Source organism: Heterodontus francisci, chromosome 23, assembly GCF_036365525.1.
Source record: "Heterodontus francisci isolate sHetFra1 chromosome 23, sHetFra1.hap1, whole genome shotgun sequence".
Lineage (NCBI taxonomy): Eukaryota > Metazoa > Chordata > Chondrichthyes > Heterodontiformes > Heterodontidae > Heterodontus > Heterodontus francisci.
In genome coordinates this window covers 18,625,524-18,641,987 of record NC_090393.1, presented here as the reverse complement: position 1 = coordinate 18,641,987, position 16,464 = coordinate 18,625,524, and the positions used below count along the sequence as shown (strand labels likewise).

The 16,464-nt window shown below is 44.2% G+C and overlaps 1 protein-coding gene across 1 annotated transcript; it reads right to left on the bottom strand.

The window, feature by feature from the left end:
* Positions 1-1,345: 1,345 nt before the first annotated feature.
* On the bottom strand, positions 1,346-11,503 carry rpl6 (ribosomal protein L6). The gene is made up of 6 exons (XM_068054800.1): positions 11,306-11,503; positions 10,939-11,037; positions 9,989-10,132; positions 7,262-7,310; positions 6,434-6,618; positions 1,346-1,542 (listed from the first exon to the last, which is right to left on the bottom strand). The coding sequence occupies exons 1-6, from the start codon at positions 11,477-11,479 to the stop codon at positions 1,390-1,392; spliced, it is 804 nt and encodes a 267-aa protein (XP_067910901.1). The 5' UTR covers positions 11,480-11,503; the 3' UTR covers positions 1,346-1,389.
* Between the last annotated feature and the right edge of the window lie 4,961 nt (positions 11,504-16,464).

Below are 16,464 nucleotides of genomic sequence, written 5' to 3'. Positions count from 1 at the left end.
ATCTTCTGGCCTACCACTGATCTTCACAGAATTGTGCACTTTTTCTTTCAATTTGATACCATCCTTAATTTCCTTAGGCATGGTTGGTTCATCCTTCTCGTAGAGTTGTTTTTTCAATGGAATTTCTCTGTTATGAAATATCTCCTGCAAAGACCAGGAACAGGTTGGAAGGTGTAGCAAAAAGGGAATGATGGTCTAATCCTACACCCACCTATCACTTAGAAACCAGGAGTAGTTAGCACTTCCCTGCTAAAGGCTCTCACATGAGGGCCTAATTAAGTACTCAACTTAGACATGCAGAATATCAAGGCAGCTGGTACATCATAAACTATCAAAAATAGCATTCATTGTATAATGAGACACAGGCTTGACCTAACAGACACAAGCTAGGTATAAGGTTACATACTCAAATCTAGGATTCAGTGTACTTGGATTGCAGAGGCAAGCAGTTCAGCATTTTCAGAGTGTGGAACCACCATTGTGAAACTACATTCACATTTCAAGATCTGCTCACAAATTTCTGGTATCTGCTGTCCAAGTGATAACTCAGAGCTGCACCTGTTAGTCACCTAATGTCCAAAGCTCTTTGGAATCAACAATGAGAGATTTAAGAACTGAGTCAATCTTCAGATCCAATACCTGAGGCAGGCAGCATTATTTAAAAAGGTACATAACTCTAGGGTCAAACAACATTTTAAAATACTGTAACAAATTATAAAGTTTTCCAATACAGTGATAAAGACTTGTGTGTATATTTCTCTATGCCAATGAATTTAAGGCTCAGCTTTGTGATGAAACAATTAGTCCCACAAAAATTAACATCGCAACCCAGTAACAGCTAAAATTTCCCACAACCATGAAAAACTAAATGTATACAATGGTGTAACCCATTTTGTAAACAATGTATGCTTTTACCTATGGTTTAAGGCATTGTCTTAAGTTTCTTGTTTCTAGGGACTGCTCACATGTACCATGCAGCCTTGGGGGCTACAAATATTTAAATCCATGATATAGTTAATCTGCAGATGAACAAATCCTGATGTCCCGAGTTCAGCTTTATCCACCAATAAGGCAATTTTAACAACAATCCTTTACAAACTCCCAGCCAAGAAATTCAAACCAGTCAAACACACAAAGAAGAAATAAATGCACAAAAAGGACAGAAATGTGCCCCACAGACTAGTCTGCACACCCTGGTTTAGGACTTCCTTGGAGCTTCAACTGCCTCTTCCATAATAAACATTTGGTGTTAAGATAAAACTATACGTTCAATGTCTACAAACAAAATTGTAAAAATTTGATAACCATTTTATTTGAAAGATACTCAAACAAAAACAGGGGCAGAGATGTTGAAATCCCAGTTTTAATAAATGTCTCTTTACAGTTTGTTTAAAAGACCAACTTATGTGGGTAAACCCCCTTTGACAGACAGAATGTGGAGCGAAGGTAGCCACGGAGCTGTGGAGTCTGTTTAATAATGGGCAGGAGTTGGGAATCCACAGCCTTCTGGTCTTCCTTCCGCTGTTCTGTTAGCTGATATTTCTGTGAACAGAGAAAAGTGCAAACTGAGGCACAGCAAAATCTGGCAAGTGGAATTACTGAAATTTCATAAGGTAGTCACACATTTTGTAATAAATGGGCATGCGTTATGGAGTGTTACATTTTTGTTCAATTTCCATTTTAACTGAAGTGGTTATATATGGTAGTCTCCTAAATGCTAGTGTATTTTGAGCCATAGGGAAAAATACTTGTAGTTATGATTCCCATTGCAATTTGAGGTGATGAACTAAGTTACCACTTTAAACAAGTATTTATATAGAGCCTTTCATGTAATAAAACATTCCAAGACACTTCAGAGGCATCAACAAAATGACACTGAATCACAAAAGGTGTTAGGACAAATGACCAAAACCTTGGTCAAGGAGGTAGGTTTTAAAGGAGCATCTTAGTGAGGAAAGCGAGGTAGGTTGGGGGGGTGGGGGAAGAGAGAGAGGAGGGGAGGCTTTAAAATGTGCTGATGCAAGTGCAACCTTTCCTTAAAACACATTGGTGCCAGAGCATTAAAACATGCTGAGCAGCAACACATTTTTTGTTTAAAACTGTAGAATGGGTTAATTCCACAAAATAATTGCAATATTGAGAGCACAAACCCCACTGCAAAAGTATATGTTGCATCAAATGATAATGACACTGCAAAGGCTATGGGTCCTGACAACATTCTGGCAATAGTACTGAACACTTGTGCTCCTGAACTTGCCACGCCCCTAGCCAAGCTGTGGAAAATTACCCAGGTATGTCGGGTGCACAAAAAGCAGGACAAATTCAACCGGCCAATTACCGCCATATCAGTCTACTCCTGATCATCAGTAAAGTGATGGAAGGCATCATCAACAGTGCTACAAGTGGCACTTGCTCAGCAATAACCAGCTCACTGATACTCAGTTTGGGTTCCACCAGGGCCACTCAGTTCCTGACATTACAGCCTTGGTCCAAACATGAACAAAAGAGCTGAACTCCAGAGGTGAGGTGAGAGCGACTGCCCATGACATCTAGGCAGTATTTGATCTAGGCTTGGGTTGATAAGTGACAAGTAACATTCATGCCACAAAAGTGCCAGTCAATAACCATCTCAAACATGAGAATCTAACATCTCCCCTTGACGTACAATGGCATTACCACAGAATCCCCCACTGTCAACATCCTGGGGATCACCTTTGACCAGAAACTGAACTGGACCAGCCACATAACTACTGCTATGGCTACAAGAGCAGGTCAGACGCTGGGAATTCTGCAGCGAGTAACTCACCTGTCTCCCCAATGCCCATCCACCTTCTAAAAAGCACAAGTCAGGAGTGTGAGGAGATACTCTACACTTGCTTGCATCGATGCAGCTCCAACACCACTCAAGAAGCTCGACACCATCCAGGACAAAGCAGCCCGCTTGATTGGCACCCATCCACCACCTTCAACATTCACTCCCTTCACGCACAGTGGTAGCAGTGTGTAACATATACAAGATGTACTGCAGCAACTTACCAAAACTCTGACAGCACCTTCCAAACCCGTGACCTCTACCACCAAGAAGGACAAGGGCAGCAGAGGCATGGGAACACCACTACCTGCAAGTTCCCCTCCAAGCCACACACCACGCTGACTTGGAACTGTAATTGCCATTCCTTCACTGTCACTGGGTCAAAATCCTGGAACTCCCTTCCTAACAGCACTGAGAGTGTACCTACACCCCAAGGACTGCAGTGGTTCAAGGCAGCAGCTCACCACCACCTTCTCAAGGGCAATAAATGCTGGACTAGACGGCAACGCCCACATCGCCCGAATAAAAAATAAAATTTGCAGTCAAGTTTCACAGGCTCAACAGTACCCACCAGTGACACCTGTTAAATACTAGTATTCTACCCTTTTTTGGCCACCTGAACAGAGACTAGATTACTGGAGGCATCCTGCACTTTTAACAGGCTCTTAATTAAAAGGCTGCATTTGCTAACACAACCACTAGTTGGCGCAGTACTAGCACATGTGCAAATGCAGCCTCTTCCACTGAAATGTCACTCTCTGCAACGTCTCAGGGAGCTGCCCAGATTAAAGATGGTGCCGCTCAATTTATCACAAAAAACAAATTCAGGCCAAAAATCCCTTCAATAGCTGCCATCGTTGCCTCCATCCCACCAACAGTCATCCTCTCCCTCCTGCCACTGCACTTCTCTTTGCCGCTTCCTCCTGCACCAGTTTTCGTGCCACTGGCTCCCCGCTGCCTTCCTTTAGTCACTCGTTCTGGCCTCTTTGTTCTCCCCACCCTCCAATCCCAAATGCTTGCTCCAGACCTTGCCACTGCTCTCCACTCCACCCCCCCCCCCCACCCCACCACACCCGCTCTCTGGTTCCCTGCTTCCTCCCTCCTCCAGATGCTAGCTCCAGGCCACACCGCTTCCCTCCTCTCGGCAACTTGTGCCCATGTCCGATTGGTCTCTGCTGTGCTGCCCAAAGCAAGGTGGGCCACGAGGGGTGACGCAGGAGCGAGTGGCCAAGAGGAGGCAAGCAGTGCAGTCTGAATCTAGCTGCCGGGGGGCAGCAGCATGGTGCAGACTGAGCGGGCTGAAGCGGCGATGGAAGCAAGGGGGGGGGGGGGGGAAGGGAGGAGAAGAGCGGGGTATTGTTTGGGTGAATGGACACAGCTATCGAGGGCCGAGGACATCATTGCATGGTGGCATCACGTGCACGCATTCATACTGGCAAATGTTTGTGAGCATTGATGACGTCCGCGATCACTCTACATTGTCAGGAGTCACTGTTTTAAAAAACCTGAGCAATAAATGTTGACCAGAATGCCAGGATAAACCCCCTGTTCATCTTTAAACAGTGCCATGGGACCTTATGGAATCTAGTTGAGAGGGGAGGTGGGGCTTTGGTTTAACAGTTCGTACAGCAGACTACAGAAGTGTCAGCCCAGATTGTGTTCACAGCGCTGGAGTGGGGCTTAAATCCATGATCCTCTGACAAAGGCAAGATGCTACCACTGAAACTTCATCTGTGAAAGACACCAGAATCTCTGCTCTCATTTTAAGATAATCACAAGGTCAGTTTTCAACAGAAATGAAACCCATATCAATCGGCAGTGAATCTACCAATTCAAGTGTTCCTCTTCCACAAGACATTAGTTTTCAAGCTGGTGACAATTCCAGATCATCCCGATCTACCATTCTCAAACCACTGGGATTAATTACATTGTCTTTGTCAGTCAATAAAGCCCCAACAGCAAGTCCCACGGAATGCAGACTACTCAGTGGGCTGAGACTGTTGTTACTATAGCAAGCAAAAATTGTATCACATCATTGTTGAAGTCAACTTCTGACACAGAGTGTAGCTTGCACCCCTTCCCCTAATAGTAACTACACCAAGTACATGCACCTCCCAATTACAAAAACAGACTTTAATCTTCCTATCCAGCTTGGTTGCAGGGAAAAATTGAACAAAAACACAGCCATTCCCAACTCCTAAATTTAAAAAAATTGTATTTCTATAGTGCCTTTCACCTCAGGATACCTCAAAGTACTTTACAGCCAATGAAATACTTTTGAAGTGCAGTCAGTGCTGTAATATAGGAAATCTGGCAATTTGTGCACAGCAAGCTCCCACAAATATCAAATATGATAAATGACCAGATAATTGAGACATTGAGGGATAAATATTGACTGGAACAAGAGCGACTATTGGCCAGAACACAGACCAGTGCCATGGGATTTTTTTTTTACGCCCACACGAGAGCGCAGATGGGACCTTGATTTAACGTTTTGCGAGAAAGTGAAGCGTGTCCTCAGGACTGCACTGGAGCATCAGACTAGATCGTGTTCAAGTTTCTGGATTGGAATTTGAAAGAGCAGAAAATAACCTGAGACTTAAATCACTCTCCGACATGCAACTCCAAGCAACAGCCAGAAGAGGGCAACAGCAGAAAATCAAATAGAGTAGAACGTTGAAAAATGTGAAATTGTCCATTTTGGCAGGAACAAAAAAGCATATTATCTAAATTGCAGAGCTCAGATGCAGAGGGATCTGGGTGTTCTAGAGCATGAAACTGAAAAGATTAGTATGCAGGTGCAGCAAGTAATTAGGAAAGCTAATAGAATGTTATTGTTTATTGCGAGGGGAATTGAATACAAAAGTAGTGAGGTTATGTTTCAGTTATCCAGGGCATTGATGAGACCACATCTGGAATACTGTGTACAGTATTGGTCTCCTTATTTAAGGAAGGATGTAAATGCATTGGAAACAGTTCAGAGGTGGTTTACTAGACTAATACATGGAATGGGCAGGCTGTCTTATGAGGAAAGGTTGGACAGGCTACGCTTGTACCTACTGGAGTTTAGAAGAGTAAGGAGCAACTTGATTGAAACATATAAGATCCTGAGGGGTCTTGACAGGGTGGATGTGGAAAGGATGTTTCCCCTTGTGGGAGAATCTAGAATTAGTGACCACTGTTTAAAAATAAGGGGTTGCCCATTTAAGACAGAGATGAGGAGAATTTTTTTTTTAGGGTTGTGTGTCTTTGGAACTCTCTTCCTCAAAAGGCAGTGAAAGCAGAGTCTTTGAATATTTTTAAGGCAGAGGTAGATAGATTCTTGATAAGCAAAGAGGTGAAAATCTGTCAGGGGTAGGCAGGAATATGGAGTCGAGGTTACAATCAGATCAGCCATGATCTTATTGAATGGCGGAGCAGGCTCGAGGGGCTGAGTGGCCCACTCTTGCTTCCAATTCGTATGCAACCCATTTTCTCAACTAGGCAAGATTTGTAATACAGAAAGCTCTTAGGGAGCAGAACAGAGACAAAAAAAAAGTACCATTGCGCAAACTCTGAATAAAATAGCTATGTACTACAAATGACAAAGCTGGAGCACCAGAGTACAGTGCAGCCTCAAACCTCTTTCTCGGTGTCAAAGATCTCGCCCTCCTGGTGCTTGGGCCTGCGCAGCTTCTTCTTCTTGAAGTAGGAGTCAGTCAGGTGCTTGGGGATTTTCACAGCAGTCAGGTCAATCTTTGTAGATGTTGCAATGATAAATTTCTGGTGAACTCTACGCAGTGGGACACGGTTGAGAGCCAGAGGACCTACAACAAACACAAGAGGAATCAGAAATAATCCAGACCAGCAGAAATGTTAACACAAAAAGCAAAATAGAAAAGGAGCACAAAAACCAAGAAATGCATCCATATCTACAGTGCTAATATTTTGCATAATGTTGCAATATGCCTCAATGTTGCTCTAACGTGCTGTACCACTGAGACACAGGATACAGTCCCAAGATTGCTCTCAGCAGTTCTGCATCTCTGTGCATTAAAATAAGGGTATGCATCAGGCACAGTGGAAAATAAGTTGAAGGGTGAAGTCAAAAACATAACTCGCTATTAGGTGGTCTGTTGGTAGATGTTAACTTTGCACCATTTCGGATGCAAACTGTGCAAAACATGCAGGAAAATTTACTCTTATGATAAAAGGTAAGACATGGGCAGAATTAGTTTACATGGCTTAAACATGCAAAATACCTTTCAAGTTGGCATGCTTGTGTGGAAACCAGTAACAAGTAAATTGTAATTGAGTATGTGCAAAATTCCCCAGTCAAACAGAAGACAAGGGGAGACACATGCCAGATGCAATAGACATACAAGTATTAAACAAAAGGCAATGTATAACCGTTCCATCTCTTCTAGCAGATGAAATTTAAGTGAAAATATTAAAAGGTACTTTACTCACCAGTGACCAGCAGCAGACCACTACCAAGCTGCTTCAAGAAAAGCACACGCTGCAAAGAAAAACAGAGTCAAAATTAAAGTTTTATGGAAATTATTGTCTGTGAACCAATTAAAATTGATCCCAGACATTCATAGATTCATAGAGAAATACAGCACTGAAACAGGCCCTTCGGCCCACCGAGTCTGTGCCGACCATCAACCGCCCATTTATACTAATCCTACATTAATCCCATATTCCCTCTCATATCCCCACAATTCTCCTATTACCCATCAACCTGCAAGTCTTTGGCTGTGGGAGGAAACCGGAGCACCCGACGGAAACCCACGCAGTCACAGGGAGAACTTGCAAACTCCGCACAGGCAGTACCCAGAACTGAACCCGGGTCGCTGGAGCTGTGAGGCTGCAGTGCTAACCACTGCGCCGCCCTAAGTCATTCCCATTCCCCCGCTTTGTCCCCGTAGCCCTGTAAGTTTATTTCCCTCAAGTGCCTATCTAGTTTTCTTTTGAAATCATTGATCATCTCTGCCTCCACTACCCTCATAGTAGTGAGTTCCAGGACATTACCACTTGCTGCATGAAAAGTTCTTCCTCTCATTCCCTGTATCTCTTACCCAAAACTTTAAATCTGTGCTCCTAATTCTTGTACCATCAGCTCATGGGAACAAGTTTTCTTTGTCTACCATATCTAAACCTGTCATAATCATGGACACCTCGATCAGATCTGCACTCAACCTCCTTTGCTCAAAGGAGAACAACCCAGTTTCTCCAACTTAATCTTGTAGCTAAATTCCCTCATCCTTGGAACTATTCTGGTAAATCTCCTCTGCAACTTCTCAAGGACCCTCACGTCCTTCCTAAAGTGTGGTGATCAGAACTGGATGCAATACTCCAGCTGTGACCCTACCAGAGCTTCGTGAAGGTTCGGTATAACCTCCCTGCTTTTGTACTCCATACCACTATTTAAGAAGCTCAAGATCCCATACCTTTTGCTAACCACTCACTCAATATGTCCTGCCATCTTCAAAGATCGATGCACATGAATCCCCAGGTCCCTCTGTCCCTACACACTCTTTGGAACTGTGCTATTAAGTATATATTGCTTCTCCCTATCCATTCTGCCAAGATGCTTCACCTCACAATGAGGGTTGTATTCCCTGGAATTTGGAAGATTAAGAGGTGCTTTGATCGAAATTTTCAAGATATTAATTGGAACTGATAGGGTAGATAGAGAGAAACTATTTTCACATATTAAAAGGAAAAAAGCCACAGTTGTTAACAGTATTGTTTTCTTTTGGCCCCCTCCCTCCCAATCTAAGAAGCAGTCTATTCCAATGATGGGGAAAGGTAGAGGAATCAAAGCCAGGGCTCCGTGGCTGATGAGCGGTAATGACCCGGAACACTCTGCCTACGAGGGCAGAGACGATCAATGATTTCAAAAGGAAATTGGATACACACTTAAGGGAAATAAACTTGCAGGGCTATGGGGATAGAACAAGGGAATGGGACTGGCTGGGTTGCTCTACAGAGCCAGCAGGGACTTGTTCGGCCAAATGGCCTTCTTTGGTACTGTAATAAAACTTTTTTTTTTATTTCCAAAATATACTTTATTCATAAAAATCTGCAAAAATTACATTGCCAAATAGTTTCAAACAGCACCAAAAAATACAAACATTGCAAGGGAGATCAGTTTCCTTCTATACTATCATGGGTTTCTTCACAACCCTTCTATTTCACAATTGTCATGCCAATTACCGTTTTACATTTACAGCAAATGAAATTATTAACGATACAGTTCGAGGGGTTTCCCATGGATCCAGCCCCTCAGTTCAGCTTGGTGGGGGGACCTTACACTGTGGTCTTTCCCCATTGAGCCTTTGCTGCGGCTGCCCCAAGCTTTAGTGCATCCCTCAGCACGTAGTCCTGGACCTTGGAATGTGCCAGTCTGCAACATTCGGTGGTGGACAACTCTTTGCGCTGGAAGACCAGCAGGTTTCGGGCGGACCAAAGGGCATCTTTCACCGAATTGATAGTCCTCCAGCAGCAGTTGATGTTTGTCTCGGTGTGCGTCCCTGGGAACAGCCCGTAGAGCACAGACTCCTGTGTCAGAGCTGCTTGGGACGAACCTCAACAAAAACCACTGCATCTCTTTCCACACCTGCTTTGCGAAGACACATTCCAGGAGGAGGTGGGCGACCGTCTCTTCCCCACCACAGCCAACGCGGGGGCACTGTGCGGAGGGGGCGAGACTTCGGGTGTGCATGAAGAATCTGACAGGAAGGGCCCTTCTCACCACCAGCCAAGCTACGTCTTGGTGCTTGTTTGAAAGTTCTGGTGATGAGGCATTCCGCCAAATGACTGACGGTCTGCTCGGGGAACCATCCAACAGGATCCACCGTCTCCTTTTCCCGTAGGGCCTTGAGGACATTCCGTGCAGACCACTGCCTGATGGACCGGTGGTCAAAGGTGTTTTCCCGCAGTAACTGCTCCACGAAGGATAGGTGGTACGGCACGGCCCAACTGCATGGAGCGTTCCGTGGCAATGTGGGCAAGTCCATCCTTCGCAACACCGGGGACAGATAGAACCTCAGCACGTAGTGACACTTGGAGTTTGCGTACTGGAGGTCTACACACAGCTCTGTAATAACTATATCCCACCCTTTTTTTCCCACTGTAGTCACAGACAGCAAAGACAAGGCAGTTAACGTTCAGGCAATGCATAGACCCCACCTTACACCTGTGGCGGCCAGTCAGCATGATAAGGACCGTCCCTGGGGTGATCGACGCACGCAGACGTCTCTTGTGTTGGCTGAAAGGTTTGTTACCATGGCTAATCCTTTTGCGGGGCACATCTTCAGTGGGGTAATACCGTGGCTGGAAAAACAAAAGATGAATATATAGAAATACTGTACTGTTCGGTCACTAGTACAGTTAGATTCAACAAAATCTGTGGTGATTGTGTTATTTTTAAAAAGTCTTTTAATCTGGTTGTGCAATCAAGTAACTTTGCTACTAAAAATTCACAGCTCAACTCAATTGGCCTTGTGCCATTTTAACAGAAATAAACTGGAAGCTAGTTTTCTTACTTCCAGAACCTGGCCAAGTTTTAAAAAGAAACTTTCCCCACCACGCAGAACTTTTTCCAATTCATCACTGTTGATGTAGCTGCCTTTCAGGTGCAAGCCTCAACACGGACACAATCTGTGAGTGGGTTCCAACCCTGCAAGAGGCATCACACCAAAGCCTGTCCTCATCAGACATGTGAGCATATGGGAAAGCAAGCAAGAATGGGAACCCTAGACCACTTGCTAACTCACTGCCCGAGCTGAGGTTAGTTAATTTAGGATAGACCATGGATTGAACTCAAGTAATTAGCTAAATAAACTCACCAAGCTATCAGTGGCACAGGATTACGGTCAACCTATTACTGCTCCACAACATTGTTAGGATTGTCATTTTGGATCAGAACAGCAAGAAACCAGGCAATCCCAACAGAACTACTATAATAGCACATCAGCATTATTTGGGGGGGGAAAAAAAATCACCGGGGAATTGCAATAACGCTTCAAGCATCCCACAAATGCCTCAATTTTAAAAAATCCCAAAAGGTCAAAATGATCCGTGTATTCTTCCCCTCCCAAAACATTTTTAAAATCTCAAAAGTGGGAGAGATTTATTACCATTTTGCGGATTTTCACAACACGGGTACCACCATTTTTGTCTCCTCCAACAGGTTTGGTGATTGTAAAGGGAGTCTTTTCCTTCAACTTTTTCTCGACCTGAAAAAGGAATGAGACAAGCCTTTAACTTTTCTTTTTCTGTAATTTGTTCCATCACAAAATACGTAAAAGCCACCTCGATGATCAGCACCATTTAAATGGACAAAATTGCACAAAGATCAGGTAGCCCAACAATTTAAACTCAAATCCTTTTGGCCGAGGGGGGGGGGGGGGGGGGGGGGAAAAGAGGGCAAGCAAATTTATGCCACTGCAGATTATTCCAAAGGACATTCTTTCAGAGCACATTCCAGATCTTCCCCCTCCTTACCTTGGTCTCAGGAGCTTTATATTTGCGTTTGTACATGGCTCTCCTAGCATACATGACAGAGCGGGAATATCTGCCAATTCCCCGGGCCAGCACAGGGTTGCGGCTAGCATGGCGCCGTGTTTTCTTCTGTTCCTTTTTCTCTCCTTCAACCGGTTCCTTTTTCTCTCCTGCCATCTGCCAAAAGTAAAGTTACACTTCAAAACGGGCTTGCACATGATACAGTGTCTTGAAAGTGGCACAGATGCCCCACCAGTACAATCGACAGACACAGGGTGAAGTTAGGAATTTAAGTTCCAATGTGCAAAACAAGGCCTTCTAGTGCATTAAAGCAATCTTTAGCCAAAGACTTAGTGATGCAAGACCTTGAGCACTTTGAAGACTGAACACACCAAAACTAGACACCAATCACACAACTGATTCAGGGTCTGGTTCCTCAAACAGTTAACACTCATCATTTAGACAAGAAAACTGCCAACTGAAGTATTTTAGAGGTGTGGTGATCTACAGGGTGCTTATATTTAACCTCTGTCCTAGACAATTAACAAAGGATTGCCACCACATTGCTTTCTCAGCTTAGCATTTTATCAGTTAAACACCCCCCCCCGCCCCCATCTCTTCTATGCAGAAAGGTTAAAAGAGCCATCTGTCCACCCAAAACATATTACTACATATACCTCAAATAAAATTCAAATTGAATGTCTGGACAATCTGAGGACATATTACACAAACAGATTCAGCTCATCTAAACATCAAGGAAGACATCTTTGCTCAACAAATAAATAATCGACACATCAGAATCCCAGTATCAATGACCATTGATAATTCAACATGAAAATTAGAACGAAATAATTGCACAAATGGCATAGGATAGGGCACTGAAATAATTGTACACATTACAAAGCAGATAAAACAACCGAATTAGTTATTCGGATAGAATTAGTGTGGATAAGAATTGATTTGGATAAACTGGTTCCAACTGCAATTGAATAAAAATTGTAAGTGCCCATACACGGCCAGCGGCATTCATATTCCAGATAATTCATGCCCATCGCATTAGGAGCGTTAATGACATGTTAATATAGGTAGGCCTCACTGCCTAACCCCATACAGTAGACTCCCAGTTCCTGGCTGCTCCTATTCCCAACCGCAGGCTTCTCCGTTGCACAACACTAACTTCTCTTCCATTCTATTGCACCCACCAAGATTTCAAGCACAGCACAAGGCTCAGAAACCACCATTACACCGCTTCTCGGTTGGAATGACACCGTGCCTTGCCGGTTCCCTCACTGCCTCTAACAAACAGCCCTACAAACATCATCAAAAATTCGTCTCAACTGCAGAAATAGACTAATCCGAATAGCTGACACTCTACGCCACTCTTTTCGTATGGTGCTACGTTTGAACAAAGCTTCCCGACTCCGATGGAAGCCGATTTTCGGCCCAAATCTTCATGTACAAACCCCGCCATTCTTACCTTAACTCAAAAGGAAAGGCCTAACATCCGGGCCACGGTGGTATAAGCCTCTCCGGAACTACGTCACACAGCGTCCGTCGATGGCCCGCAAAGTGCTACGGGAATTGTAGTCCCAGCCGTCAAACTGATTTAAAGCGGTATTGGAGCTAACTCGGTCAGTAACACATTTCAGTATAGTCTCTCTTAGTTTTTAAGTCAGTTCGAAACTAATTTAATTATGAATTATAATTGATTGATTTTCAGCTTCAAAATTAATATATAAATTAAATGGTAATAGGTGATGGTTTGGGCTTTGTCTTGGGCCACCATCTTTCGCTTCTGGAACCAAGGTATAAATCCAGTTCAGACGAATAACACTTAACAACTCATCTGTTAAAGTCCAAGGTAAAATGAGTTTGGACACTCTCACACTATTCCCCATTGGAACATTGGCCTTGAATAAAATTGTCCTTAATTAGGCAATCTTTTGGGCCTCCTTATCTCGAGAGACAATGGATACGCGCCTGGAGGTGGTCAGTGGTTTGTGAAGCAGCGCCTGGAGTGGCTATAAAGGCCAATTCTGGAGTGACAGGCTCTTCCACAGGTGCTGCAGAGAAATTTGTTTGTCGGGGCTGTTACACAGTTGGCTCTCCCCTTGCGCCTCTGTCTTTTTTCCTGCCAACTACTAAGTCTCTTCGACTCGCCACAATTTAGCCCTGTCTTTATGGCTGCCCGCCAGCTCTGGCGAATGCTGGCAACTGACTCCCACGACTTGTGATCAATGTTACACGATTTCATGTCGCGTTTGCAGACGTCTTTATAGCGGAGACATGGACGGCCGATGGGTCTGATACCAGTGGCGAGCTCGCTGTACAATGTGTCTTTGGGGATCCTGCCATCTTCCATGCGGCTCACATGGCCAAGCCATCTCAAGCGCCGCTGACTCAGTAGTGTGTATAAGCTGGGGGTGTTGGCCGCTTCAAGGACTTCTGTGTTGGAGATATAGTCCTGCCACCTGATGCCAAGTATTCTCCGAAGGCAGCGAAGATGGAATGAATTGAGACGTCGCTCTTGGCTGGCATACGTTGTCCAGGCCTCGCTGCCATAGAGCAAGGTACTGAGGACACAGGCCTGATACACTCGGACTTTTGTGTTCAGTGTCAGTGCGCCATTTTCCCACACTCTCTTGGCCAGTCTGGACATAGCAGTGGAAGCCTTTCCCATGCGCTTGTTGATTTCTGCATCTAGAGACAGGTTACTGGTGATAGTTGAGCCTAGGTAGGTGAACTCTTGAACCACTTCCAGAGCGTGGTCGCCAATATTGATGGATGGAGCATTTCTGACATCCTGCCCCATGATGTTCGTTTTCTTGACGCTGATGGTTAGGCCAAATTCATTGCAGGCAGACGCAAACCTGTCGATGAGACTCTGCAGGCATTCTTCAGTGTGAGATGTTAAAGCAGCATCGTCAGCAAAGAGGAGTTCTCTGATGAGGACTTTCCGTACTTTGGACTTCGCTCTTAGACGGGCAAGGTTGAACAACCTGCCCCCTGATCGTGTGTGGAGGAAAATTCCTTCTTCAGAGGATTTGAACGCATGTGAAAGCAGCAGGGAGAAGAAAATCCCAAAAAGTGTGGGTGCGAGAACACAGCCCTGTTTCACACCACTCAGGATAGGAAAGGGCTCTGATGAGGAGCCACCATGTTGAATTGTGCCTTTCATATTGTCATGGAATGAGGTGATGATACTTAGTAGCTTTGGTGGACATCCGATCTTTTCTAGTAGTCTGAAGAGACCACGTCTGCTGACGAGGTCAAAGGCTTTGGTGAGATCAATGAAAGCAATGTAGAGGGGCATCTGTTGTTCACGGCATTTCTCCTGTATCTGACGAAGGGAGAACAGCATGTCAACGGTCGATCTCTCTGCACGAAAGCCACACTGTGCCTCAGGGTAGACGCGCTCGGCCAGCTTCTGGAGCCTGTTCAGAGCGACTCGAGCAAAGACATGTCCTTAATTAGGCAAATGAGAACAGAAAATGCTGGAAATACTCAGCAGGTCTGGCAGCATCTGTGTAGAGAGAAACAAAGTTAACGTTTCAGGTCTGTCAACTGCCATTTCTGGCACTTTCTGTTCTCATTTCAGAGTTCCAGTATCCGCAGTATTTTGCCCTCTGTTAGGCAATCTGCCTCGAGATCATCACAATATGACTTTTATGAGAAATGGAAAACTGTACCCATAAAGTAAGAGCTTGGGAGAAGGTCTTGCATCTGCTTAGCTTTCATAGAGTCAAATGAAACATGGTGCCAGTACTATACGAACATTAGTGAGCAATAAAATCACTTCCCGTCACTGCAAAAGTTAAGTATAAGAACATAAGAAATAGGAGCAGGAGTAGGCCATTCAGCCCCTCAAGCCTGCCCTGCCATTCAATAAGATCATGGCTGATCTGTCCCAGGCCTCAACTCCTCTTTCAGGCCTGCTCCACATAACCCTCGATTCCCCAAGATTTCAAAAATCTATCTACCTCCTCCACATTTAGTGACCTAGCCTCCACAACTCTCTGAGGTAGAGAATTCCAGAGATTCACCACCCTCTGATAGAAGAAATTCCTTCACATCTCAGTTTTAAATGTGTGCCCCCTTATTCTGTAATTATGTCCCCTAGTTTGAGATTCCCCCACTAGTGGAAACATATTCTCAACATCTACCCTGTCAAGCCCCCTTAAAATCTTATATGTTTCAATAAGATCACCTCTCATTCTTTTAAACTTCAATGAATAAAAGCCTAACCTGTTTAGTCGTTCTTGATAAGACAACCCCCTCATCCCAGCAATCAGCCGAGTGAACCTTTTCTGAACTGCCTCCAATGTTAGTATATCCTTCCTTAAATACGGGGACCAAAACTGTGTGTAGTACTCCAGGTGTGGCCTCACCTGTAACAAGACTTCCCTATTTTTAAACTCTAATCCCCTAGCAATAAAGGCCAAAATTCCATTTGCCTTTCTAATTACTTGCCGTACCTGCATGCAAACTTTTTGTGTTTCATGTACAAGAACACACAGATCCCTCTGTACTGCAGTGTTTTGTAGTCTTTCTCCATCTAAATAATAATCTGCCTTTTTATTCTTCCTAACAAAGTGGATGACCTCACACTTTCTCACATTGAACTCCATCTGCCAAGTTTTTGCCCACTCACTAAACCTATCTATATCCCTTTGCAGATTCTTTGTGTCCTCATCACAACATGCCTTCCCACCTATTTTTGTATCATCAGAAAATTTGGATACACTACACTCTGACCCTTCCTCCAAATCATTAATATAGATAGTAAATAGTTGAGGCCTTAGGACCGATCCTTGTGGCACTCCACTAGTTACGGCTTTCCAACCTGAAAAAGACCCATTAATCCCGACTCTCTGCCTTCTGTGTGTTAGCCAATTCTCAATCCATGCCAACACTTATAAATGTAGTCTTATACCATTTCCCAGTCTATTACTCAGCGTTCTTTAATACTTATTTTTTACTTTGCTGGTTTTGGGTCTACATTCTCAGTATTGTATTTCTCACTTCTTTCCTGTCATTCATAGGAACAGGAGGAGGCCATTTGGCTCGTCAAGCCTGTTCTGCCATTCAGTGAGATCATGGCTGATCTGTGACTTAAACCAGTATATCCCTCCTTTGTCCTAGATGTCTTAATACCTTTAACA